Source organism: Rana temporaria, chromosome 4 (assembly GCF_905171775.1).
Source record: "Rana temporaria chromosome 4, aRanTem1.1, whole genome shotgun sequence".
In the NCBI taxonomy this organism is placed as follows: Eukaryota; Metazoa; Chordata; class Amphibia; order Anura; family Ranidae; genus Rana; species Rana temporaria.
Genome location: NC_053492.1, coordinates 230,190,190 through 230,217,562, shown reverse-complemented (window position 1 = coordinate 230,217,562; position 27,373 = coordinate 230,190,190). Strand labels below are relative to the sequence as shown.

Genomic DNA, 27,373 nt, shown 5'->3' with positions numbered 1-27,373 from the left:
ACATATTGATTTGAAGACCTACGGTAGATAGATACTTACAGACACAACAAGGTATAAGCAATTTAGCACATTTTAGCCTTTAGTTAGATTTATTTTAAGAAAAGGGATCCAGCAGCAGATTACATATAAATAACACAAATATCCTTACCTCAACAGTGCCCATCCCTTCTGTTAGAAACCTTAACATTTATGACATTGGAACCACAACAATGAGAGCAAGATGGGAAGCTGCCAGTGGAGCTACTGGATATCTTTTGTTATATGAGCCTGTCAATGCAACTGTTCCTTCTACAGAAAAAGAGGTGAGGAATGCTGGTTTGCCAGCCAACTTTAATAAAATATCAGAAATCAGGACATCTGATAATATGATTAAGAGAATTTTCTTCCTTGAATTATTTTCATCTGCACCACCTTTTCTGCCAGTGATGACATGCAAATTTAGGGCAATAATTCACTGCCTGGCTGAAAATATATATATAAAAAAAAATCAGTGTCCTGTTCTTTTCTCATACGTTTGGATGATCATGTCAAAATTCCTTTTCTGATCTAGCAATACTAGATTTCCATATGTGAAGGATGATGGGTATATTTAATTATGAAAAACAAAAGTCTGCATGCTATGGAAAAGACAGAGTGCATGTGTATTCCAAGTTATAAGCACTTCCAATTTTTAGCTTGTGGTATTTGTCACTTTTTATTGTGGTTTGTCAAATCTACAGTCTAGCCAGTCTTGGCTGGTTTGTATATATATATTTATATATTTTTTCTTGTGTTTTGCAGATGCGTGTTGGCCCATCTGTTACTGATGTGCGATTGGAGGAATTATTCCCCAATACGGAGTATACGCTGACTGTTTATGCACTTTTTGATGAACTTACTAGTGACCCACTCACAGCTCAGGAAGTTACATGTAAGTGTTGAAGTGTAAAGACTAAGATACCATAGTAGCGGTACTTTAAATTATATTTTTGATGCTCAATTTTCCAATGTGAGCTGTACACTGATCTTTTGAATACATAACTATACCTACAGTATACAATCATTATAGAAAATATGCAATCATTTTGAAAAATAACTAAATTAAAACTTACAGGGGTTGAATTGCTAAAACTGAAGAGTGCAAAATCTGGTGCAGCTGTGCATGGTAGCCAATCAGCTTCTAACTTCAGCTTTTTCAGTTAAGCTGTGTGAAAAAAAACTGAAGCTGGTTTCTATACAGAGCTACACCATATTTTGCACTCTCCAGTTTCAGTAAATGAACCACACAGTCTCTAGTCATATCGTATATTCATAGCTTAGATTGTTGATGTGCTTATCTCTGCAATCTTAGGCCCGGATTCTCAAACGAGTTACGACGGCGTATCTCCAGATACGCCGTCGTAACTCTGAGTCCGAGCCGTCGTATCTATGCGCCTGATTCTTATAATCAGTTACGCATAGATTTGTATTATATCCGACCGGCGTAAGTCTCTTACGCCGTCGTATCTTAACTGCATATTTACGCTGGCCGCTAGGGGCCTGTAAGTCGTTCGCGAATAGAGCTGGGCGTCATTTACGTTCACGTCAAAAGCATTGGCTTCTTGCGGGTTAATTTGGAGGATGCGCACTGGGGTATTTTCACGGACGGCGGCTTTGCGCCGTTCATAAAAAGCGTCATTTACGTGGGGTCACATAAAATTTAAATAACACACGCCCACATCTACCACATTTGAATTAGGCGGGCTTAAGCCGGCCTATTTACGCTACACCGCCGCAACTTTCGTTTGAGAATACGGCACTTGCCTGTAAAAGTTGCGGAGGCGTAACGTAAATAGGATACGTTACGCCCGCACAAAGATACGCCATTCTACGTGAATCCGGGCCTTAATGTCTAACAATCTGAAATATGCACATTCATAACTTTTTTTCTAATTGACCTTGATGTTCTAGCGTTACACACCAAGACAGTTCATACTTCCGTATATCTTGTTTAGACATTAAATGTATGTATTATAATCACAAGTATTAGATTATAAGATAATTCATCTGAACTAAATCAAAGGGGAAATAACAATGCATACTTGCAGATATAAAAAAAAAATCACCAGTTTTCTTGTCTAAAAAAGGATAAAAGATAATCTTAACAAAGTGAAGCTTTTGTCAGGCTGGACAAAAAGTTATTCAGGGCCTGATGATAGTTAGAAGACCTTTGTTTCTTCTAATGTGTCTCAAAATCATGCAACAGAACAGAAGATATGCTACATTTCATCAGTCTTGGAGCATGTCTTCTATTTTATTACTGATCAGTTTTCTATTTCTGTTATTATCTTTTGTAACATATTTTTGAAATACAGTTATAAGTATGCTGTAGCTATAGACAAACCTTTTTTTCCAATTGAATTTTGGGAAGAGTTGAAAGTTGAACCCCTGTAAGATTTATATTGCTTTCTGTGTCCCTATCAAGGAGTGTTCCCTCATTCCCTGGCCCCAGAGACACAACAGGAAGTTAATGGAAATATTAAAAGAAATTGGTGAATCTCAGCTCTGGCAGCTCTCTGATAAACACAGCACTTTGGTTTCCCCTTTCTTTCTTTTTTGGTCACAATGGCTTCTAGAGAAAATTGTGTGATTAGATATACCAAATGAGGACCCAGCAGCAAAAGCCTCCTATAAACTGAAGCTATACTTCAAAGTACACTGGAATATCACATTGTGATAATACCACTGTGAGATACAGTAATGTACTGTATATCAAATATTTTGTTTATGAATAACAGAATATTTGGAAGTACCTTTTCCTACCTGTAAAAAAAAACTTACATCTAAGCAAATAAACTAACCTTACTTTTGGCTATGTTAAATCTTGGGCATGTCACCAAACTACGACAGTATACCCAGGCTTCTATAACTCTACATTTCCTTTTTTCAGTGCCAGTTCAAGGAGTTGGAAATATAAGGCTCAGAGATATTACACACAGTTCTATGAATGTATTTTGGGATCCTGCTCCTGGAAAGGTCCTAAAATACATAGTGAGGTACAAAACAGAAGAAGAAGAGGAATACAAAGAGGTAAGAATAAACCATATGTTCAGTATAGTCATTATTTGATGACCATGATTTATTCTAATTATCATTAATTACTTACTTTTAAATATAGCTCCCTAAAACATGAACTAGTTATGAACTTTATAGAGTTCAGAGACCGACAGAGAGAGAGACAAAGTAGTGAAAAGGAGACATAAAGATTGATAAATGTTTTATGTAATATGCTAAATGCATGTTATGTGGCATGATTCTTCAGTATCCTATATTCTCTCATGAATTTTCATGATTTTAGGTTGAAGTTGATGGCAAAAGGACAACTACACCTTTAACTGACCTTTTCTCACAAACTATGTATGATGTCAGTGTCACCGCAGTGTTGGATGTTGGAAAATCCCAGCCTCGACATACACAAGGCACTACAGGTGGGTATCGATCACTTGTACTTCCAAAGAGCCACTTAAGTTCAATCTAGACTGGTCCTACTTCAATTAATATGACCTTTTGACTAATGTATCTGTATCAAGTGTTGACTGTATCAAGTGAGGCAGTTTGTAAAGAGGTCTAATTTCTGAAAGTTGAACCACGTAATTATCCATCATTTGGTATTACCTAGCAATAATGCAGTAATCTCAGTAATGTTATATGGTAAAAAAACAACATTTTTAGCCCTAATTTAATAGGGAAAAAACAAAACCATGATTGCCAACTAGAATTCATCTTTCAATCATTTGGCTTAAAAAAATTATGTATTTTATTGGTTGCTGCACATTATTGCAATTACATAAAAATTAGACTGTACTAAGTGGATATGTCTGAAAATGCTTATGGCAGGACCTTATACTGTACATCTGATTAAATAAATATCACAGAGGATATACTAAAATGGACATTTATAGAATTAAGAGATAGTAAGGGAAGATGTTCTTCTTTAATAAACACCAGCTATATATTAATCTGAATAGAATGCTCACTATATCCTACCATATGCATTATTTCAGTTAGTGTTAAAAAGGATGAAAAAAATAATATATACTGTATATGCACAATTAAATGGAAGAATTGTTTTTACAAAAAGCAACAAAAAAAGGGGTTATTACTAGTATTTATATTCTATAGATGTTTTTGAAATTTTCATTGTATACCATTGATTTGCTTTGTTTAATCTCCATGGTTGTTGGTATATTTATCCTCATTTAAGCATATTGCTGTAAGTTTTTGCATGCTTAATTTATGTACTTATTCCATTACTACACATGGTATGATTTGCATTTTATTCTGATTATTATACAGTTGCAAAAACGTAATTATAATATTTGAAATAGCCCCTTTAGTCTGCAAATCTAGGTGATCAATAATGAAATTGATATAAAAGCCTATATTTTATTTAGTCAATAACAAGATAATGCTGCATATTTCTGAGTCTTCCAACATCTAAATATGCTAGATCACTATAGTTTTCATAGGCTAATTATGGCATATGATGTAATAAAATTAAATATATATATTAATGCCTTAATCCATAAAATCTCTCACTGGTATTCTTTTTAATGGGAATAGCTCCAGTGCCAGCACCAACCAACCTCCGATTCTCTGAGATAACAACTCAAAGCTTCCGTGGTACTTGGGACCATGGAGCACCCGATGTGGCTTTGTACAGGATAACTTGGCAACCTACTGGACGACCAGGACAAAAGAAAGAGGTAAACATTTGGTTTCAACAGAAAACGAACTAAACTAAATCGAGGCAGTGCATTATAACAAAATGTAAAACATTATTATGTGTTACAGACCATTGTGGATGGAGATAAGAACTCTTTGGTATTTGAGGAGCTGGATGCTGACACCCCATATGATGTTTTAATTACTGCTGTCTACCCTGATGAATCTGAGAGCGAGGATTTGATGGGCAATGAACGAACATGTAAAAATAGCATTTTATATTCATTTCTTATTTTTACATTGTGCTTTTTTATTTGATTATACTAATACATTTACTTTTGTTTCTAGTACCCGTAATAATAATTACTACAACTCCAAGTAAGTTGTTTTTATTATTTTTTTTATTGTTATTCATTATGTGTACACATGGCTTTTTCTCAGGGGTACTTGCTGGTATGATGTTGTGGCATTTCCGCCACAAGACAATTTTAGGAAGTTAGACATTTTTCCAGCTTGTTTGAGGTGGGCACCAGCAATCGTGTAAACCGGTGGCCGCATATTCCAACACAACTTCTGTAGTTCTGGCTGCAGCCTAAGGGTGTCCTAGCGGAGTGATATCAGCTGCCCCTCCTTGCTATGTCTGCATTTCTCTTTTAGTGCCAGTAGCAGCTATGAATGAGAGCTGCACTGCTGAGTCTTGCTGTGTACATTGTTTATTGGTAATTTAATTGTCATTGAAGTGGAACAGGGGGCGGTTCTAGGAGGTTAGGTGGGTAGGTGAGTTCCTGCACCTTTTCTTAGTAAAAAAAAGAATGCGCTATGAGTACACATTGTATAAACTTATAATTCACATTTATTTAGCTGTGACTGTGATTCAGACTATAGATAAAAAAAGTGTTAATTATTAATATATTTGCGGGACCATGCTGAAATAGGGGTGCTCAATGTGCATTGCTGCATCTGTATGTTTACACTTCTGGGCACCAAGCTCTGTATATAGCTGAAGATAAGAGAAGAGTAGAGTGGTGAAAAGTTCTGTTTTACTACATGGAGGGTCAGAACTAAGCTAGAAATCATTCTATAATTATTCCACTTTTGTTCATAAAACAACAATCCAGTTAAATTATATACAACTCAAAGTTTTAGCCCAATTGTCGGCAATGGCACCGTTCTAATCGATTTCCGATTTAAAAAAGTAGTTCATGTACTACTTTTTGCGATTTCGAGCCGCGATTTACATTGACATCTGTGCAGAAACCTGCACAGATGTCTCTGAAATCACGGCCGAAATCGGGACTGCCAGCGGGAGTGAAATCGTGCGAGTTCAGCTGAACTCGACGCGGCTTCACTCCCTCAGCCCAGTGTGAACCTGAGCTTAGCAAGCTTCTTGCTGATTCATATCTATTCTGTCCTGGTAATACTGAGTCAAGATACTCCATATCTTTTCCCAAATTCAATTATAATGGGAAAGTCTGCCTGCTATAATCATTTGATTGGTTGCTGTTTGCTAATTAGAAAAAATCTGCATCCTTAAAGCAGAGTTCCACCCAAAAGTGGAACTTATCTGTCTCCTTATCTTATTCCCCCCCTCTGGTACCACATTTGGTACCTTTCGGGGGGAAGACGGGAGCGGGTACCTGTTTTTTACAGGTACCCTGTCCCCACTTCCGGGAGACTGGGCTGTGGCAGAGAACGTCAGCAGCTCGGCTCCCCTCCTCCCTCCCCTTCTGCCGGGGCAGTGAGAGAGCGCAGCACGCTTTGTGCATGCGCATTAGGGACCCAGCCGAAAGGCCGAAAGGCCGGGTTCCCTTACCAGCAATGGCGGTGGCAGCACCCGACCAGCCGATGTAAACATCAGCTGCGGTGCTGACATCGCTGAACTCCAGGACAGGTAAGTGTCCTAATGCTAAAAGTCAGCAGCTACAGTATGTGTAGCTGCTGACTTTTAGTTTTTAAAAGGGTGGATGGAACTCCTCTTTAACATCTATGTAGCTTTAGAAAATGTAGCAAATTATCAGCAAATATATAAGGTTCATTTCAGTAAGCCTTAGGTCATTTGCCTAAGGGCATAGCTAACGCTGGCCAAAGTTTTACTTCAGGTTTTAGCCAGACCTCTGGTAAAAACAGTTATGGATCATACAAGCAATAAAGAATATTTTAAGGGAGAAAATGTATGCTTCAAAATGCCCCTAGAAATCAGGAGGGGTGGGAGGGGTTTAGTGGGACTTTAAATGAGGTGTGTCATTGACAATGATAAAATAGATATAGTATGTACACCTAGTACAGATGCAAAGAAATCAGATATCATTGTTGTAAAAAGGAATTTTAATTAAAACAAACAAGCTATAAGTTGATTGAAAAATCAGCTATTGTCATTAACATTATATTACAAATATAACTAGTGTAGGAATGACTTTATATAATTTTTCAGAAAATCAGCATTCCTTTAGAGCAGTGGTCTCAAAGTACCGGCCCGCGGGCCATTTGCGGCCCGCGGACCAGTTATAAATGGCCCGCAGGCAGGGTGGAAGTGAGGGGAGCAAAAAAAAAAAAAAAAATTTTTTTTTTTTTTTTTTTTTTTTTTTAGCTGGAGCCATCTGTTGGTGAGCCATTGGTATTACAAGTTATTACCACCAGATGTGAGCTGGCGCCATCTGGTGGTGGCCGTTGGTATTACAAGTTAAGCATTACAAGTTAAACAGCAATTCTAATGTCATTTTACACTATTTTCACTGCCATATTCTTCCCTCTAATTAGAACCCCCAAACATTATATATATTTTTTATCCTAACACCCTAGAGAATAAAATAGCGACCGTTGCAATACTTTGTTACGCCGTATTTGCGCAGCGGTCTTACAAGCGCACTTTTTTGGGAAAAAATTACACTTTTTTTAATTAAAAAATAAGACAACAGTAAAGTTATCCCCATTTTTTTTAATATTATGAAAGATAATGTTACGCCGAGTAAATTCATACCCAACATGTCACGCTTCAAAATTGTGTCCGCTTGTGGAATGCCGACAAACTTTTCTACCCTTTAAAATCTTCATAGGCGACGTTTAAAAAAATCTACAGGTTGCATGTTTTAAGTTACAGAGGAGCTAGAATTATTGCTCTCACTCTACCAATCGCGGCGATACCTCACGTGTGGTTTGAACATCGTTTACATATGCGGGCGCTGCTCACGTATGTGTTCGCTTCTGCGCGCAAGCTCGTCGGGACGGGGTGCGTTTTCTGGCTCCTAACTTTTTTAGCTGGCTCCTAGATTCCAAGCAAATTTGTCAAACCCTGACTTACACCAGTGCTGGTGGTAATAATGCGCTCGCTGACACCAGTGCTGGGGGGTTAATAATGTGTTCGCTGACACCAGTACTGTTGTTTTTGAAGTTTGAAAGTTTGCATGCGGCCCCCCATGGCATATGAAAACTTGTCTTGTGGCCCTCAGGTAATTTGAGTTTGAGACCCCTGCTTTAGAGCTATCTTTCAGCTATTTTGTTATGATTGTAGAATGTCCTTTACATTAGCCCTGACTTTATAAGCACTACTTAAATTTCAGCTCCAAATGGTCCTCAAAACCTTCAGGTGTTCAATGCGACATCAAGTAGCCTGACGGTGAGATGGGATCCTGCCAACGGAAAAGTGTTGAGATACAAAATATTTTACGAGCCTACCAATGGAGATGGTGTAAAACAAACGGTAATGCAATAACAAATTACAGTTCAAACCCAAAAGGAATTTCAGTTTACATCAGCTAAATACATTCCATTTATTCACTGCTCAAAAAAAAGAGAAAGGAACACTTTGAAAACACATCATATCTCAATGGAAAAAAAATATCATGCTGGATATCTATACTGACATGGACTGGGCAATGTGTTAGGAATGAAAGGATGCCACATCGTTTGATGGAAATGAAAATTATCCACCTACAGTGGGCAGAAAACAAAGATACCCCGAATATTAAAATGAAAAAAAATGATGCAGCAGGCTAGTCTATTTTGCTCAAATTCCATTGCAGCAACTCAGATGGAACAAAACATAATGTCCCAGAGGTGTTCTATTAGATTTAGGTCAGGCGAGCGTGGGGGCCATTCAATGGTATCAATTTCTTCATCCTCTAGCAACTGGTTGCATACTCTCACCACATGAGGCCAGGCATTGTTATGCACCAGGAGGAACCCAGGACCTACTGCACCAGCTTAGAGTCTTTCAATGGGTCCAAGGATTTCATACCTATACCTAACGGCAGCCAGGGTGCCATTGTCTAGCCTGTAGAGGTCTATGTGTCCCTCCATAGATACGCCTCCCCAGACCATCACTGACCAACCACCAAACAGGTCATGATGAACGATGTTACTGGCAGCATATTGTTCTCTACAGCTTCTCCAGACCCTTTCACGTCTGCCACATGTGCTCAGGGTGAACCTGTGAATAGCACAGGGCACCAGTGGTGGGCCTGCCAATTCTGGTGTTCAATGGCAAATGCTAATTGAGCTCCACAGTGCCGGGCAGTGAGAACAGGGCCCATTAGAGGATGTTGGGCCCTCAGGCCACTCTTATGAAGTCTGTTTCTGATTGTTTGGTCAGCGACATTCAAACTAGTGGCCTGCTGGAGGTCATTTTGTAGGGCTCTGGCAGTGCTCATCCTGTTCCTCCTTGCACAAATAAGCAGACACTGGTCCTGCTGATAGGTTAAGGACCTTCTACAGCCCTGTCCAGTTCTCCTAGAGTAACTGCCTGTCTCCTGGAATCTCCTCCATGCTCTTGAGACTGTGCTGGGAGACAGAGCAAGCCTTCTGGCAATGGCATGTATTGATGCGCTATCCTGGAGGAGTTGGACTGCCTGTGCAACCTCTTTAGAGTCCAGCTATCGCCTCGTGCTACCAGTAGTAACACTGACCCTAGCCAAATGCAAAACTAGTAAAAAACTGGAGAAAAGATGAAGAGGGAAAAAAATATGTCAGTGGCCTCCACCTGTAAAACCATTCCTGTTTTGGAGGTTGTCTCAGTGTTGCCCATCTAGTGCACCCATTCTTAATTTAATTAACACCAAAGCAACTAACTAATTAACAACCCCCTCTGCTACTTAACTGACCAGATTAATATCCCAGTTTAATTGATTTGAGAATAAAAATTGTTCCTTACATTTTTTTGAGCAGTGTACATTTACATGTTTCCTTTACCTATTGAATGAACCTATTCTTTTTTCATTGTATAATCATATAATTTATGCCAATGAAATGGTGTCAGTGTGAATTGCCATTTTCATAGAAAATAGAGCTGCTGTGTATTCCATCCAACATATATTAAAACCAGAAAAACCCAGCAGTGTATATATAATATAATTTTTAGGCGTGCATTTATATACCTAAAAATTAAATGCCTTTCTGAAGAAGATAGTTTTCCAAACATTTGGGGAATGTTTTCCCCCTATGCTGAAACATGTGTCGAAATGTTGCTGTTAAATATGAATATTAGATGAAGAAAACTATTTAAATGCTATTAAAGGAGAAAAAGCGACGGAAAATTATATTATTTCATTTTATTAGCTAAAGTCATTAATGTGCACTTCAAAGCATGTCCAGCTGTTCTATAAAATGCATCTGCTGGAAGCATGATGATAAAACTTTTTTTTTCAAAACAAAATCAAAGGCACTATATTGAAATCCTGTGAGCTCAGTGGGGAACACTGGCTTTTTCCCATACTAGCTTATGTGTTTACACAATGACCTGAGAGCAGAATATTTTAGCCCATTTTAAAATAGCACACAGTGGCATGAAAATAATCAAGATCAAGCAATTGTGTATTGTTATGAGGGAAATAAACAGGTTCACTGCATCCATAGAGACAGGACCACTCTGATCAGTTTTATAACCTTTAGATATATTTCTAGGTAGAGATGGAACATATTTTTCATTAGTGTGTTGCCTTTGGCTCAATATATGTGAATACTATCATTGCTGACCATTTATTATTCTTCAAAGTGCCCACATAAGAGACGTCAAAATATGAATGAGTGCCCATGGAGTAACTTTTAACAGCCCAACTGAACATTCAGTTTAAATCAACTAAATACAGTCCATCTCCATCCAATAAAGGTGTGCCAGGTCTTCCAATGGTTTTTCTTTTAGAAATCAGAAAAAAACTGAAGTGGAAAAGACCATTCCCTGCCAGCATGCTGCAAATAAGGATCCTTGCTTTCTGTGTGGAAGCAGTGGTCTTTTTGCAGAGGCAATTGGCGATTCACTTTTTGGAGTTGATTTGCTAAAGCTGAATAGGCTGTTCACTTTGTGGGGAATGCTTCCTTAACTTAGTAGATGAGGTAAACATCTGCTGACTTCCATCTTCCGATCATGTGCAAACATATACTTTATTATGAAAAGTATTGACACACCTGCTTTTACACACACATGAATTTTATTAACATCCCAGTCTTAGTCCATAGGGTTCAATATTGAGTTGGCCCACCCTTTGCAGCTATAATGGCTTCAATTCTTCTGGGAAAGCTGTCCACACGGTTTAGGAGAATGTCTATGAGAATGTTTGACAATTCTTCCAGAAGTGCATTTGTGAGGTCAGGCACTGATGTTGTACAAGAAGACTTGGCTCGCATTCTCCGATCTAATTCATCCCAAAAGTGTTCTATAGTGTTGAGGCCAGTCAAGTTCCTCCACCCCAAACTCGCTCATCCATGTCTTTATGGGCCTTGCTTTGTGCACTGGTGCGCAATCATGTTGGAACAGGAAGAGGCCATCCCCAAACTGTTCCCACAGAGTTGGGAGCATGAAATTTTCCAAAATGTCTTGGCATGCTGACGGCTTAAGGGTTCTATTCACTGGAACAAAGGGGTTAAGCCCAACCCCCGAAAAACAACCCCACACCATAATTCCCCCTCCACCAAATGATTTGAACCAGTGCATAAAACAAGGCTCATAAAGACATAAATAAGCAAGTTTGGGTGGTGGAATTTGACTGGCCTGCACAGAGTCCTGACCTCAACCTGACAGAAAACATTTGTGATGAATTAGAGTGAAGAATGCGAGCCAGGCCTTTTTTGTCCAACATTAGTGCCTGAGCTCACAAATGCATTTCCTGTCAAACATTCCCATTGACACACTCCTAAACCTTGTGGACAGCGGAGTTGAAGCTCTTATAGCTACAAAGGTTGGGCCAACTCAATATTGAACCGTAAGACTAAGACTGGGATGCCATTAAAGTTCATGTGTGTAAGGACAGGTGTCCTAATTCTTTTGACAATATAATGTGTGTGTATATATATATATATATATATATGCGTGTGTATATATATATATATATATATATATATATATATATGCAACAAATATATGACACTATCTCTTCCCAAATAGAAGCGCTTATGGGATCAGTGAACTAAAAAACACTCAAGGAGATATAAAACACATTTTCCTCGAATTGATCACAAAATCATTGTCAATTAAGGCTGAAGCTGCTACCATTCAACCTGCTAAGCAGCAGGTATCAAAATACATATAAAACAAATCAAACAAGGCAGCGCTACATATAAATTGACACTATCTACTTATTTAAGATGTACTTTATTGAATAAAGTGCATGTGCAATAGCAGTGTTCAATTATAATTTGCAATACGTGATTAACCCAAAGTCAAAATACAGTGAAAGTCCAGTTAGGTTATAGATCTTATTTAACACATTCAACACTATGATCTGCCACCAACACCTCCACTCGTGAGACTAAGGGGGATAGACCACCCCCTTGTAAGAAGACTTTTACCAGACAATGCTGGAAAGTAAGCATCAATCAGCAATCTCGGATGTCACCTCTGAATGGATATCTCCTCATACTCACAGGGGTTGGATCTCACACTAATGCACTCATTCCGAGGCAAAATAAATAGAAATCATAGGGTAATTCCGTTTAAAAAGCTTTAATTCAACCAAATTAAGCCCCCCTTAAGAAATGCACTTACTCCAAATCAAATTATATTAACATATTATCATATTGACACCAGCGTACGTCCAGACAGGGTAAACAACCAGGCGGCGTCTCCTACCAACACGCTGTCTTGCTCACTTACGATCGTGAAGCCGTGTCCCGATCTGCATACTGACGTCACTACTGGCAGTCGTTTGGCCCAACCCTTATTAGGCAAAGTGTAATTTCTTCAGTGTTGTTACATGAAAAGATATAATAGATATAGATAGATAGATATAAAAGATATGATAAAATATTTTCTCACTTTTGTGAGATACTGTATATATACATTTTTCTTGCATGTGTTTGGATATTCTTTTCAAAGTGAATTTCTTCCATATCCACTGAGCTAAGGGAAAATTCAATTGCAAAGGGACTATTCTATTTGCATTTAGTAAATCAACCAATTTATGTCACATTGGATGGTCTCTCCTTGTTGATGAGTTGCATTGTTAGCATCCCCCTACATAAGTAAAAAAATAAAAATACAAATAGCAAGTACATTTTGGAATGCAGACCTCATAAAATTTGTAAACTGTTGTTGACAGCCCAAAGCATTTTCAATTTATTAAGTTTATTACTAGAAATACTAAACAACTTAGGATGTGTTACTCTAAACAACTTACTAAAGCTTGCCTAAAGGTAACTTTCAAGCAAGCCAGATGTTTCCTAAGGTTTTTAAAGAGTGCTTTAAAGTTCCAATACAGGATGCATAATGCATTTTACTACTATTTTTAAATCAACACAACTTTTATTAACTAGTGTAACAGTGCTTATTAAGTGAATGTTTAAAGCTCAGCACTACAAGTTTAACTCTCTTTAAATAAGCTGTTACGTTTTAAAGTGATGGTATTGCTGCTTGACATTTACTATGTGTATAGTTCTGTAAGTGTTTATTCTGCTGATTCATGATACTGGCAATAAACCTGTATCATATGGACAAATGCTTCTGACACTGACACATGTAGTAAAAAATCAGAGATATACGTCTTTAGATTCATGCTGCTGCATATTACCTCATAATGTGTAAACCATTCATCATAAGTGGTAGGGATTGAAAACAGCTTTAGCTGTTCACGGTTATGTGCCACTGAATGAATAATACTTTTTTCTTTTTTCCTACACTTTTACTGGTGGTTTGGTCTTGCATGATTTCTGTGTGTATTGCTTTGTGAGTACTAATTTACATTAAGCCTGCCTATTAAAGATTTAGCTAGCCAAACAAAATATTAACATTAGAAGAAATATTGTTTTCCCCCAACAACGGGAGCCAAAGCTAGTCAAGCTATTCACCCTGCAACATTAATTCTCCAATAAGTCACAATTTGCCTGCATTACACAGAGGAGCACAGAATAAGATGTGTAATATAAACTGAAAAAAATATTTAAAAATGCAGCTAGCATGTTGATGAGGGGGAAAGAGCAACCAGGGAAGGTAAAACATCAAAATGATCTTCTTCTTTACTTAGGCAAGCAAGGGTGATTTGAATTGTCAAATTGTAGACTAAGGATAGGAGGTTTATGGTCTGGTGGCAAGTAAAGGTATTGAGTGTTAAGGATCAAGATGGGGATAACCAAAGAAGAACAGAAAGAACACAAGTTTCCTGGAAAAATAAGTTACAAGACATACTCTGTATGAGGTACTGACTACAGGAGTTAGTTGGTGGAAACAGAGACACAACCACTGTACAAGATGCACAAATTATGCAGAAAAGCTAAGTTATGGCATGCTAGGACAGGAGGACCAACACATTTCAGCATAGTAGGGATAGGTATAGGCAGGGCTTTTTTTCTCAGACAATAGGTGCAGGAACTCCCCTTTTCCGAGTCACTTGTTATCTCTGCCCCTACCCACCTCCCAGTAAGGCCCCTTTTAGACAATACAGAACCAAGTATAATTTTGTTGTGCTATCTCATTTGTATGGAATGTGGTTTCCCCTTCAGCCAGCAACAATAGATCCCCCTAACAATGTACCACCCACAACAAAATTCCCCCCATCAACAATAGACTCCCGGCAGCATCAACAGATCTCCGCACAGTCATCATTAATAGACTCTCTGGCAGCCATAAACAATAGACCTCTCTCCCAACAGTAGATTTCCTTCAACTGACCCCCCAGCAACAATAGGCCCCCCACCAGCAACACTAGACCTCCTCAGCAACAATAGACGCCCTGCAAAAATTGATGCTCTCCAGCTAGAATAGATCCGCCAGCAGTGAGCATCAATACCCTGCAGCACACCCCAGCACCCCTTGACATTACATACAGTCAGTCCAGTAGGTGCCGGAACTGCGTTCCCCCGCGTTCCCGCTGAAAAAAAAGCCCTGGGCATAGGGAACAGAAGAATAAGCACTTGAATCTAACCAAAAAAGGCCAAATAGCTCTAACTGCTACAGAAGTCTGAACATCAAATAGTCAGAGTAGGGAGTAGGGAGAAGGGAGACCGCTGCTGGATTGCAATTTGAGGGGAAGAGGGAAACCTATAAGCTATTAAGTGCACCCTATTTATAAACAACCTTTCTAGACAGTTTCCTTCATTGGCATGTAGGTTAAAAGAGTAATATTTTTGCAGTTTTCCTTGTCTTCTAAATCATTTCCATATCAGCATGTACTAGTCCTGAATGGCAGAATATAATGTCTTTTATCTTTTTTATGCCCTGTGCTTCTCTTGAAGTTATTTCCAGCTGCTAATAAAACACATTCCTACTGCTGAATGTGTATCTGTAAATGCTGTAAATAATCCAGCACATGAGAGCAAATATTGGCAATGTTACAACACCAATGCTGAGCTTCTGTCTCAAGGGAAACAGGTTAAAAGGCTTATTTATGGAGATTTCAAAGCAGCAGTATCGAGGTCAGGAAAATACATTTAGGAAATGTTTGAAATATATTCTTCACTAATTGCACATACTCATTCACAGCAGTATTTGAATATGTTAAATTTGCTAGGAAGGACACCTTTCTATATTTTGCACTGATGTAAAACCGTACCAATTGTAGGAAGTTAAAAATATATCCTGATTTGGCTTCATTCAACTCATGACATATGTGTGGGGTTGACTATTCACCCAGATGTTTAAATCATTCAAAAGTCTCTTGCCACAATCAAAGAATAGGTCAGAACCAGAAGATCAGTCAGAGGCGATAACACAAAATATAACCAGCAAGACATTAGGGTATAGGGGTTAACCTGATACCTTACTTGGCATTAAGTAATACAGTATTCTATGGATTATGGCAGCAAAGTTTCCCTTATAACTACAGTTTTTTGTTACTTAAAGCTAAACTTCAGCCTCATCTTATAGTGCTGCATAAGGGTACAGGCTCCTTTCTATAATGGAATTGCTTTTTTTTTACTGCACACTGTAAAGTTTCCTAGTGTGCATTAGAAGTTGAAGCAAGTCAGATAGAGCTCATCTCAATTTCTTGGCTGACGGGCATTTAGCATCATCAAGTTTTTTCTCCCCAGTCTGATTGCCCCTGACCCACCTATTTCAATAATTGGATATCAGTTATTTAATCATTGAGACTTAGAACAATCTGTGGGTGCTACCTATGGTAGTCTGTATGCAAATGTGACCTGCCTAGGAACGCCCCTCCAGACTGACAAGAACCCTTCAGGGCATTTGTAAATGTGTTGAATTTCCCTCAATAGCCACCCTCTACTTGCATTAGGGCTCAGGGTTCATGAGAGGAATACTAAGACAGGGTTTTGTGATGTTTTAAGAAAGCTATGTACAGCACTCTGTGCAACAAGCAATGATCAAGCACATGATCCTAAAAAAAAAAATGAAAATTAGGGGGGAACAACTAGGGAAGGCAAAATATAAGCATAAAATAAGCAGAATAAATGTTTTTTAATGACTATGATACTTTCATGAAGATCTTCTTTAATTAGGCAAGCAAGGATGCTATGATTTGGCAAATGGTAGTCTAAAGATAGGAGACTTATGGTGTGGTGGCAAGTAAAGACATTTGTGGTAAGGATCAAGATAGGGATAAGACTGAGAAGAAAAAGAAGAACACACTGGGGTAAAGTTACTAAAGCTGGCACACTCAGAAACTGGTGCAGCTGTGCATGGTAGCCAATCCGCTTCTAACCTCAGCTTGTTCACTTAGGCTTTGCCAATAAAACCCAGGAAGCTGATTGGTTTCTATGGAGAAGTGAGCCTGCTTTTGCACTCTCCAGCTTTAGAAAATAAATAGTTTCATAGGGCCAGATTCACAACCAGCGGGCGCAACGTAACTTTTCCGATTTAAGTTATACCGCCGCAAATTGCCCAAGTTAGTGCCCGATCCACAAAGCACTTACCTGGAAATTTGCGGAGGTGTATCCTAAATCAGTCCGGCGCAAGGCGGGCCAATTCAAATGGGGCGAGTCCCATTTAAATTAGGCGCGCTCCCGCGCCGGACGTACTGCACATGCTCCCGACGCTATTTTCCCAACGTGCTTTGCGCAAAGTTACGTTGCGCCGAGTTTTGTGAATCGCGACGGGTAAAAAAGAGTTGCGGCGGGAAAAATAAAAGATTTGAAAAAAATTCAAAACCGATGCGGGAACGACGGGTATACTTTTGCATGGTAGAGTACCTTTACACTTTTGTAAAGGTACCCTATCTTTGCGACGGCAAACTAACACTTACGGCAACTTAACAAAGGGAAAAAGCTTTGTGGATCTCCGTAAGTGCTAATTTACATACCCGACGCTGGTTTACGACGAGAACTCCCCCCAGCGGCGGCCGCGGTACTGTATCCTAAGATCCGACAGTGTAAGTCCATTACACCTGTCGGATCTTAGGGCTAGCTATGCGTAACTGATTCTATGAATCAGCCGCATAGTTAGAAACAGAGATATGACGGCGTATCAGTAGATACACCGTCGTATCTCTTTTGTGAATCTGGCCCATAGTTCCTAGAAAAATAAAACATGGAACCAAGGTACACAATGCATACGATGTATGACGTACTGACTACATGGGTTAGTTGGTGGGAAGGGAGACACAACCACATTATAAGATTCACAAATTGTGAAGAAATGCTGAATTTAGGGATGCTAGCACAGGGGAATATAGTAATACAGGCAGACCAGAGGTACAGGAAAATAAGGCACACGGACATTTGAGGCACAGGTTGCCAATATGAGGTCAGATGGTTTAAGAAACTTTAAGGATACTGGCAGCATAAGAAGAAGCAAAGCATAACTTTGTTAAGAGCACAAAGAAATGAGGCATATGAGAAAATCTAAACTCATATCCTATACCTCCTCTGTTGGAGCTTTTTTTACTGTGCTGCTGCATGAGCTGTCCTGTGATCAACATGATGTAATTATAGGCAAAGCTCATAAGACCACCAGGCACTAGAATTACTAGTTAAAGGAATACATTGATTACATTTATTAATTTTATTAACTGTTCATTTCAAAACCACAGCCTGGATTCTATTTACACTGGCACTCTTTTTCATGTCCTAAGAAGTCATGCTGTTTTGCTTCCTGTAAGCACTAAATATCTTCTGCTTCCTCGATGCACTTTACTTGTCTCACTCTCTCCCACTGTTACATTATTTGTTGCATTATACATATAGTCCACCCAATAACCAGTGCAATTTGACTGACTGTATGCTGCTGAAGAAATGTTGTTCTTAGTACAGAGACTGTGAGTGCATGTAAGATCTAAATTTACAGTGTATTTTTCACTAACTCCCCAGCAAACAGTTGGAGGAAGCAAAAACAGTGTCGTGCTTCAGAAACTTCAGCCAGATACTCCATACACTATAACTGTGGCATCGCAGTATGCGGAAAAAGAAGGAGGAAGAATTTCGGGCCGAGGAAAAACAAGTATGTTATACTATATTGTAATATATAATTAATATCCAGGTCTGAAACAGGGATTTTTGAGTGTACCCATATCCATCTTTGTATCCCCAGCATTACCCAAAGGTGCCTTCATATACCATTTTCTTATTCTGTATGCATATGTTCTTCTTCATATTCTAGGGATCCCTAAAACTTTTATGTGTATTATTATTATTATTATACAGGATTTATATAGCGCCAACAGTTTGCGCAGCGCTTACTTATGTAATTATATTTTTAACCTTACTTCTGGTTTTTGTACCCCTGCAACATTAACTATCCCATAATGCCTGGCATGATCTGTCAGAGGCTTAAGATAGCTGTGCTTTCTGCTCTCTCTGTAGGTAGATGCATCAAATGCTAAACAATGTTAGTTCCGTGTTTCCAGTTCATTCATTTTGGCTACAAAAAACACACTAGGGCTTATTTTCAGGGGATGTCTTATTTATTTATGGTATTAAAGTGGTTGTAACCCTTTAAAGCATTATAGATAGCACAGTGCTTGTGCTGTGTCATTTACCACCTCCATGTTCTAAAAATCAATCTGGAATAAATTAATAAAAAAATTCCTATGTCAGCTGTCCAGTCCCCTCCCACTACCAGGTCAGGAGTCAGTTTAATCATTTAAAAAAACACATCTTGCTTAAAATTATGAAATACTTTTAATAAAAATATTATACTGGTACATTAACAGTGTGTCAACAGTGTGTCCACAGTTTTATACCATAGAAAATACCTCCCCTGGGCATTGACATGATCTGCTCTTCTTCTCTGAGTATTAAAGTGGTTGTAACCCTTTAAAGCATTATAGATAGCACAGTGCTTGTGCTGTGTCATTTACCACCTCCATGTTCTAAAAATCAATCTGGAATAAATTAATAAAAAAATTCCTATGTCAGCTGTCCAGTCCCCTCCCACTACCAGGTCAGGAGTCAGTTTAATCATTTAAAAAAACACATCTTGCTTAAAATTATGAAATACTTTTAATAAAAATATTATACTGGTACATTAACAGTGTGTCAACAGTGTGTACACAGTTTTATACCATAGAAAATACCTCCCCTGGGCATTCACATGATCTGCTCTTCTTCTCTGAGATCCCCGCTGATGTCAGCCATCTCTGAGTACTGCAGAGGGAGGGGCTGCAGACGTCAGCAGGGAGGAGAGGATGACAGAGAAGAGCAGAGATCCCGCTGACGTCAGCGGGGAGGAGAGGATAAGAGAGGAGAGCCGAGATCCTGCTGAAATTAGTGTAGAGGAGAGGATGAGAGAGAAGAGCTGAGATCCGCTGACGTCAGCATGCTCTATACACTGAGGAGGAAGGGGTTGCAGACGTAAGCCGGGATGAGAGAAGAGGACCTCTGGTGGCTGTAAAACATTGTATTATCAATACAGTAATAAATGGAGACACTTCACCAGTATACAGTAATGGATTACAGTTTTTTAGTAAACTTTGATAGGGCTTATTTTCAGGGCAGGGCTTATATTTCAGCCCACCCTGATAATCATGCTAGGTCTTCCTTTCAGTGTAGGGTCTATTTTTGGGGAAACACGGTAGGTGAATCCTTGAAGACTGTTGAATATCAACCCCTATACAATCTCTTTGTCTACAATGCTCTGATCACACAGGGGATATAGGGGTAACTCTTTGGTAGCTCACTACAGCATTGTTGGCAAATAAAGTCTAAATTTTGAAATAGAAAATAAAAAAGAAGTATCATTGAAAATCATAATATTTGTTGTCAGTGCTTGTTATAATACATTTACCTGTTTTTCAGAACCCCTTAACACGGTGAAAAATCTCAGAGTATATGACCCAACCACAAGCACTTTAAATGTCCGCTGGGAGGCAGCAGAAGGGAATGTCCGTCAGTATAAGGTCTTTTATGTCCCAACTGCTGGTGGATCTGAAGAAGTGGTAAACACTTTTTTTATTCTGCTTTCTTTAAATGGTTGGTTGATACTTGCACTTAATCTGTGGGTTGTCTAAATATTTATTATGATGTAGAATGTCAATTGGTTGTGATCTGCTTAAATTACATCGGCATAAACCAAAAAGTGATATGAGTAAAAGAGATACATTCTACTTAACATAATTTCTGCTCACAAATTAGCCCTATTGGATTTTTTTTAACATGACCTTTTTTGGTGAATCTGCTGTGCAGTTCTTTTCTGTGACATGTTAAAAATGCTGTTCTTAACCACTTCAGCCCCGGGCCATTTTGTTGTTAAAGGACCAGGCCCCTTTTTGCGATTTGGCACTGTGTCGCTCTAACTGACAATTGCGCAGTCGTGCGACGTGGCTCCCAAACAAAATTGACGTCCTTTTTTTCCCACACATAGAGCTTTCTTTTGGTGGTATTTGATCACCTCTGTGGTTTTTATTTTTTGTGCTATAAACAAAAATAGAGCTCCAATTTTTAAAAAAATGCAATATTTTTTACTTTTTGCTATAATAAATATCCCCCAAAAATATATATATAAAAAAAATCCTCAGTTTAGGCTGATACGTATTCTTCTACATATTTTTGGTAAAAAAAATCGCAATAAGCGTTTATTGATTGGTTTGCGCAAAAGTTATAGCATCTACAAATTCGTTTTTTTTTGGCATTTTTATGAATATATTTTTTTTACTAGTAATGGCGGCGAACAGCGATTTTTATCATGACTGTGACATTATGGCGGGACACATCGGACACTTTTGACACATTTTTGGGACCATTGTCATTGATACAGCGATCAGTGCTATAAAAATGCTCTGATCACAGTGAAAATGACACTGGCAGTGAAGGGGTTAACCCAGGGGTCCTCAAACTTTCTAAACAGGGGGCCGGTTCACTGTCCCTCAGATCGTTAGAGGGCAGGACTATAAAAAAACATCCCCTCATTGCAAGCCCCCCCTCACCATCATCATTGTAAGCCCCTCATTGCAACCCCCCCTCACAATCATTAATTGCAAGCCGATTAAGATCATTCCAATCATCATTACATCATCACCACCATCATCATCATCAGCCCCCCCCACCATCATCATTACATCATCATCATCAGCCCCCCCCCCCACCATCATCATCATTACATCATCAGCCCCACCATCACCATCATTAATTACATCATCTCCAGCCCCCCCACCATCATTATCATCATTACAAAATCATCAGCCCCCCCTCAACATCATCATCATTACAAAATCATCAGCTCCCCTCACCATCGCAAGCCAGCCCCCCCCCCCCCCCCCATCATCATCATTACAAAACCATCAGCTCCCCTCACCATCGCAAGCCAGCCCCCCTCTCTCCCTCCCTCACAGCCTTTCTCCTTACTGTGCTGTGTAACGGTCTGGCTCTGTCACGATGCTCACACACTGTTACAGTTCTGGCACGCTATGATAACTGTCCCGCCGCCCTCCTCCTCCTAGACCAGCTTGTGTGACAGACAGCACACTGGCTCTATCACACAAGCTAGTCTTCTAGGAGGAGGAGGGCGGGACATTTATCACAGCGCGCCTGAACTGTTAACGCTGTGATCTCCTGACACAGCGGGATCGCTGTGTAACCAGCATTGCCTGTCATGTGGCCCACGGGCCGTAGTTTGAGGACTTAAGGGTTAAGTGTTTCCTAGGGAGTGCTTCTTACTGTAGGGGGGATTGGCTGTGTGTCACATGACACTGATCTCCGCTCTGACTACACGGAGCGGAGATCAGTGTCATTGTCACTAGGCAGAGCGGGAGATGCTTGTTTACACAAGCATCTCCCCGCTCTATCTCTCCGTGAGACGATCGCGGGTGTCCCAGCGGCAATCGAGTCTGCGGGACCCACGGTCGGGCTCACAGCGAAAGCAGCAGGGTACCTTAAATACCCAGGCATAGAAATAGCAGGAAGTGATTACTGAGCTGGGCATTCTATGAACTATAAGCCATAAGTATTTAATGCGGACCTCCATGGTGGGTAAATAATAGATGACTATCAAGTGCTGTATGTCTTGGAATTGTTGTAGTAAGAGATGAAGTTCTGTGCACCGATTTACCAAGGTTTCCTTAGAAGTTTCATTAGACATTATTTCTACATAAATAATAAGAAATTATAGTAAACTATTCATTCGTATGGTGAAATTGGAGTCAGTAGTGATGTCCTAGTTTATTTAGAAATATCAGAGCTATAAGTATGAAGTGTATGAATATTGTTTTTATTAAAAGATGAACACTTTTTTCTCCAGACTACTGTTCCTGGAAATACAATCTATACAGTTCTTAGAGGACTTCAGTCTGACACACCCTACACTGTGACGGTAGTCCCAGTATATTCAGAAGGAGATGGAGGTCGCATGTCTGAAACTGGAAGGACATGTATGTTAATCATGCTTTATTTTCTGAGCAATTAAAAGAAAGCCACTAACATATTATTCTAAAGTTAGGGGGGTATAAATAAGCTATGGACAACTGATTAAAAAAAACTTGTTAAAGCTAAAACGTTCAAATGGAAACCCATTTCAGGTTCTGTCTGGTTTGTTTAAGTTAGCATTGTCTATGCTATATATTTTATAGTTACCTAGTTAGACAAGTAAGTAATAAAAGGGTTTTCACTTGCTTATGTTAGTAAATCCAGGCATTTTCATGCATGTATAGGAACGTCTGTAGATAGCAAATGCTTGTAGCTGCTATTTCTTTTTTAAAGAAGAAAATGCCACATTTCGTTGGCAAGTTTCCTTGAAAATGTCTGTTATCACTGGTACTGTATGAACGTTTTGTATATCATAGTGGGAAGATATAGTCATTAGTGAAAAAACAAAGTGTGGAATAATATAATTTGTTTGGCTAATTCAAAAGACCTAGATTTAAAGCCTTTTTTTTTGGATTGTTTTTTTTTCATAATTAAAAAAAGTTTTTTTTTTAAAAGCATTGGACCTTTACTTAGCACATAATACCACAATTTTAGTGAAGCAAAAAGTAAATATGAATTAGTACGGCAATTCTCTCAGATCTAATACCACACCTAACCAATCATATACATTTATTTTTACTTTTGTTGTAGTGGTGAGAGGAACTGCAAAAAATATTCAAGTATATAACCCCACTACCAACACATTAAATGTCCGCTGGGATCCAGCTCCTGGGCTTGTCCAGCAATACAAGGTCAACTACTCTCCATTATATGCAACAAGTCCTCCTCTGTCTGTAAGTATTGAGTCTTTTTGGTTGTATTCATGTATCATTAGCTTGTTTTCTTTCAACTATGATTGGTGTAGAAATATGAGTAACTGTAAAGAGCAATACTTAAAATGTGAATTTAAAATATTATGGATACCACCTCCAGAAATGTGTAACAATTTTTTAGGGGGAGACATTTTTGTGAGGCATACATTTGTATGATAGAAATGTTGAAAAATAGATACACCAATGTATGTAGTATATTAGTTAAATGGCACTTAGTTGCCATGAATACTGCAGTAACTCTTTCTTTGGGTGTAATGACATATGCTTGTAGAATTTGCAATTAACAATGCTTGTTAGCTTATGGGTGGCAAGCTATCCTTCGGTATTCGATCCTTCAAAGCTATCCTTCGAATATTATCTTTTTGTGTTACTTACAGGCAGAAGGTAACCATGACTTACTAAGTATTCTCCTGCTTCTGCTCTTAATGCTTCAACCACCTTGGACAGCATCACCAAAATGTTTACCAAAACCCCAGTTCCCAATCCTATTGGCTTCCCTCCCTTCCCTTGCATTTGGATTGTCTGATTTCCAGTTATTACCCAATAGTGTTAGACCTGCACAAAAGTGCCAGTGAAGCCTCGTACACACGACGGGCGAAACACATCGTTTTGCTCGTCGAGTTCCTTGTGAAGCTGTTGAGAAACTCGACAAGCCAATTTTCTCCATTCCCGTCAAGGAAAAAGAGAACATGATCTCTTTTTGGCTCGTCGAGTTTCTCGACAGTTTCCTCAACGGAAATGTACACACGACTGGTTTCCTCGGCAAAAAAATATCTCCCAGCAAGTTTCTTGTGTCGTGTGTACGAGGCCTTAGAGCTGCACTCAGTGGTGAGAGTTCTTGCAGTATTTATTGGGACCCAATTGTATTTATCTAGAATCCCACACTCATTGGTTTTGACTGTATCTGCAACCTGAAAAACAGCAGGACTAAAATGAGCAACCTACTGTATTTAACCTCTCTTCATTTTGAAGCAGTGAGTGTCTTAGTGGTGATTCCACAGATGTTTGGATATTCTCCAAATATATGATGTGATGTATACACTGATATAATTTCTGTATCTTGAAAGTAATAGTATCTATGCATACTTGTTTCCAGGTTGTGGTCCCCAGCAACACTCACAATTTGCTGTTAGAACGCCTGAATCCTGACACTCCTTACTCTGTAAATGTGGCCGCCATGTATCCTGATGGAGAGGGTGATCCAAGTGCTGCAGAAGGAAAAACATGTATGTATTGCAAAAAGGCAAATATAAGTGTACCGCTGTATTATATTTCTTTCCAGTGGAAATCTAATGTACCAAGTGTAATGCAATAAACCAGTACACAAATACATGCTTTTTTTATGCCTTAAATAAAAAGTGTGTATTTTGTACAATTTAAAGTTTTAGGGTCCATGGATCCCTCTTTTTTTTAAACGGTGGTGTTAAAAGACAGTAATGCATGCAATAAAGCATCAAAATATAAATTTTTACTTGGAGCATCACTTAAAGTGGATGTAAACCCCCAAAAAAATAATGATGTCACAATGTAGAGTATAAGATTTCCTATCATCTGTGCCCAGTCTTGCCACACATAGTTAATCCAGCTCTGAGAAATCCTCTTTTATTGTTCAGTGAAATAAAACGGACTTACAGAGAAAAACCTTAGTCCATTCCGCCCCCTTGCTGTGAGTGACAGGTTATTTACATATCTCATGCACTAGCCTGAGACAGAGGTACATCCTGTGTAAAAAGTTCACAATTCACATCCCTCTCCGCTCCCCTCCTCTCCCTTCCAGCTCTCCCAGGATTGGCTGCATTTACTGTGTTTTGACTGGATGTTTCTCATCATGGGGTGTGATCCACAGTTCAGTGTGACGAGGAAATGCATATTGCAGTGAAACCACAGAACAGAAAGCAGAATATACACAGACAAGTGATCTGATTTAGGTTAGATGTATCTAGTGAGAGCTGGGCAGAATTGCAGTGTGTGTGTCTGAGGTCACCTGATCACAGTTGCAATATCAGGTTATTTATATATCTCATGCACTAGCCTGGTGACAGGCATTATTTTTTAATTCCCACCCCCACTCCTTTTCTGAAGTCATGTGGTTACTTTTCTGGATTTTGACTGGATGTTAGGGATCATAGCAGAATTTAGTGTAAGGAATACACAAGAGAAAATGCATGTTGGCAAGGGCAGTGTAGAGGTGGGCGGGGAGTCTACTGACATCACAACTCCACCCACCGAGCTCCAGACAACAGACCTACCCACAGAATCTGCAGTTTTTCGGGTCTCATTACAGACAGAGGGGAAACATTTGACAGGTAAGGATACATGCAGAAGGCATGTATATCCTTATAGATCAGCACTATGGCAGTAGTTTAGAAAGGATGAGAGTGGGTTTACATCCACTTTAAATAATAACAGATGGAATTTATTGGTCTATCTAATTTATTTATTTGCTGACCAAAAATGTACTTAATTATGAGAGATTTGTCCATTGTATGTTTTATGAAGTATTGTTATGCTTTGATCTTCCTTGTAAGTATGTTACTGAGAGCGCCCCCCTCCTGAACCGTACCAGGCAACATGCCCTCAACATGAGGAGGATGTCCACATGTTAATGGGGACAAGGTCCTCATCCCCACACCACAACCCTTGGGAAACCTGCGTTGCATCAGAGGGGCGGGGTCACCTGTACACATCACTGGGTAACCTTGGCGATTCCCCTTGCGTCTCTGGCCCCGCCCTCAGCTATATAAGAGCTGTCAGGCTGGCGGCGTGTCATTCGTCGGGTGCCTTCGGTGGAGGCAGGATCGCATGCGTCGTATCCTCACTGGAGACCATCGCTTTGTACCGAGGATGGATTACATCGCTGGAGATTGAGAGTGGATTACATCGCTGGAATCTTTTTTTTTATTTCGATTTTTTTTTTATAAAGGACTTGTCCCAAGCTTTCTCCTGTAGTTTTTTAACATTTTGATACTTTTTTGGTGAAATGGTAAGGGTACAATGTACCCCTTACCAATTAACATGGGAGGGCAGGGATCTGGGGGTACCCTTTGTTAAAGGGGGCTTCCAGATTCCGATAAGCCCCCCGCCCGCAGACCCTCACAACCACCGGACAAGGGTTTGTGGGGATGAGGCCCTCCTCCCCATATTGAGGGCATGTGGCCTGGTACAGTTCAGGAGGGGGGCGCTCTTTCATCCCCCCCTCTTTTCCTGCGGGCCTGCCAGGTTGCGTGCACGGATAAGGGTCTGGTATGGATTTTTGGGGGGAACCCCACGTCATTTTTTTTTATTTTGTCGCAGAGTTCCCCTTAAAATCCATACCAGACCTGAAAGGCCTGGTAATGGAATTTGGGGGGACCCCCACGCATTTATTTTTTTATTTTTCAATGACTTTCAATGACTTTTATCTGTATTGCCGGGACCCAACAATTCATTATAGCCGCGAGTACTTTTAAATGCCTTTTTTCCTTTAGAAATTTCATTTTGTGCAGGGACTATTATAAACACGTGAAACATGCACTACTTTACAGGCATACTATAGACACCCCCGGTACGAAATTTAAAGGAATATTTGACTTTTATTGTTTCACTTTAAGAATAATTAAAATCACTGCTTCCAAAAAAACGGCCCCAAACACTTTAATGACAATAAC

At 39.3% G+C, this 27,373-nt stretch overlaps 1 protein-coding gene across 5 annotated transcripts in view; it reads left to right on the top strand.

Annotated features, from left to right (window-relative positions):
• Nucleotides 1–27,373, top strand: part of COL12A1 (collagen type XII alpha 1 chain) — a 245,105-nt gene that overhangs the window by 136,332 nt on the left and 81,400 nt on the right. For all 5 annotated transcript variants that reach the window (XM_040349963.1, XM_040349962.1, XM_040349966.1 and 2 more), the window contains 13 exons: nt 157–302; nt 781–910; nt 2,909–3,048; nt 3,317–3,446; nt 4,582–4,724; nt 4,813–4,945; nt 5,032–5,061; nt 8,241–8,380; nt 18,367–18,496; nt 20,293–20,432; nt 22,730–22,859; nt 23,545–23,687; nt 24,823–24,952. In XM_040349963.1, coding sequence (XP_040205897.1) covers nt 157–302; nt 781–910; nt 2,909–3,048; nt 3,317–3,446; nt 4,582–4,724; nt 4,813–4,945; nt 5,032–5,061; nt 8,241–8,380; nt 18,367–18,496; nt 20,293–20,432; nt 22,730–22,859; nt 23,545–23,687; nt 24,823–24,952 — 1,665 coding nt within the window. The remainder of the gene's footprint in view (nt 1–156; nt 303–780; nt 911–2,908; nt 3,049–3,316; nt 3,447–4,581; nt 4,725–4,812; nt 4,946–5,031; nt 5,062–8,240; nt 8,381–18,366; nt 18,497–20,292; nt 20,433–22,729; nt 22,860–23,544; nt 23,688–24,822; nt 24,953–27,373) is intronic.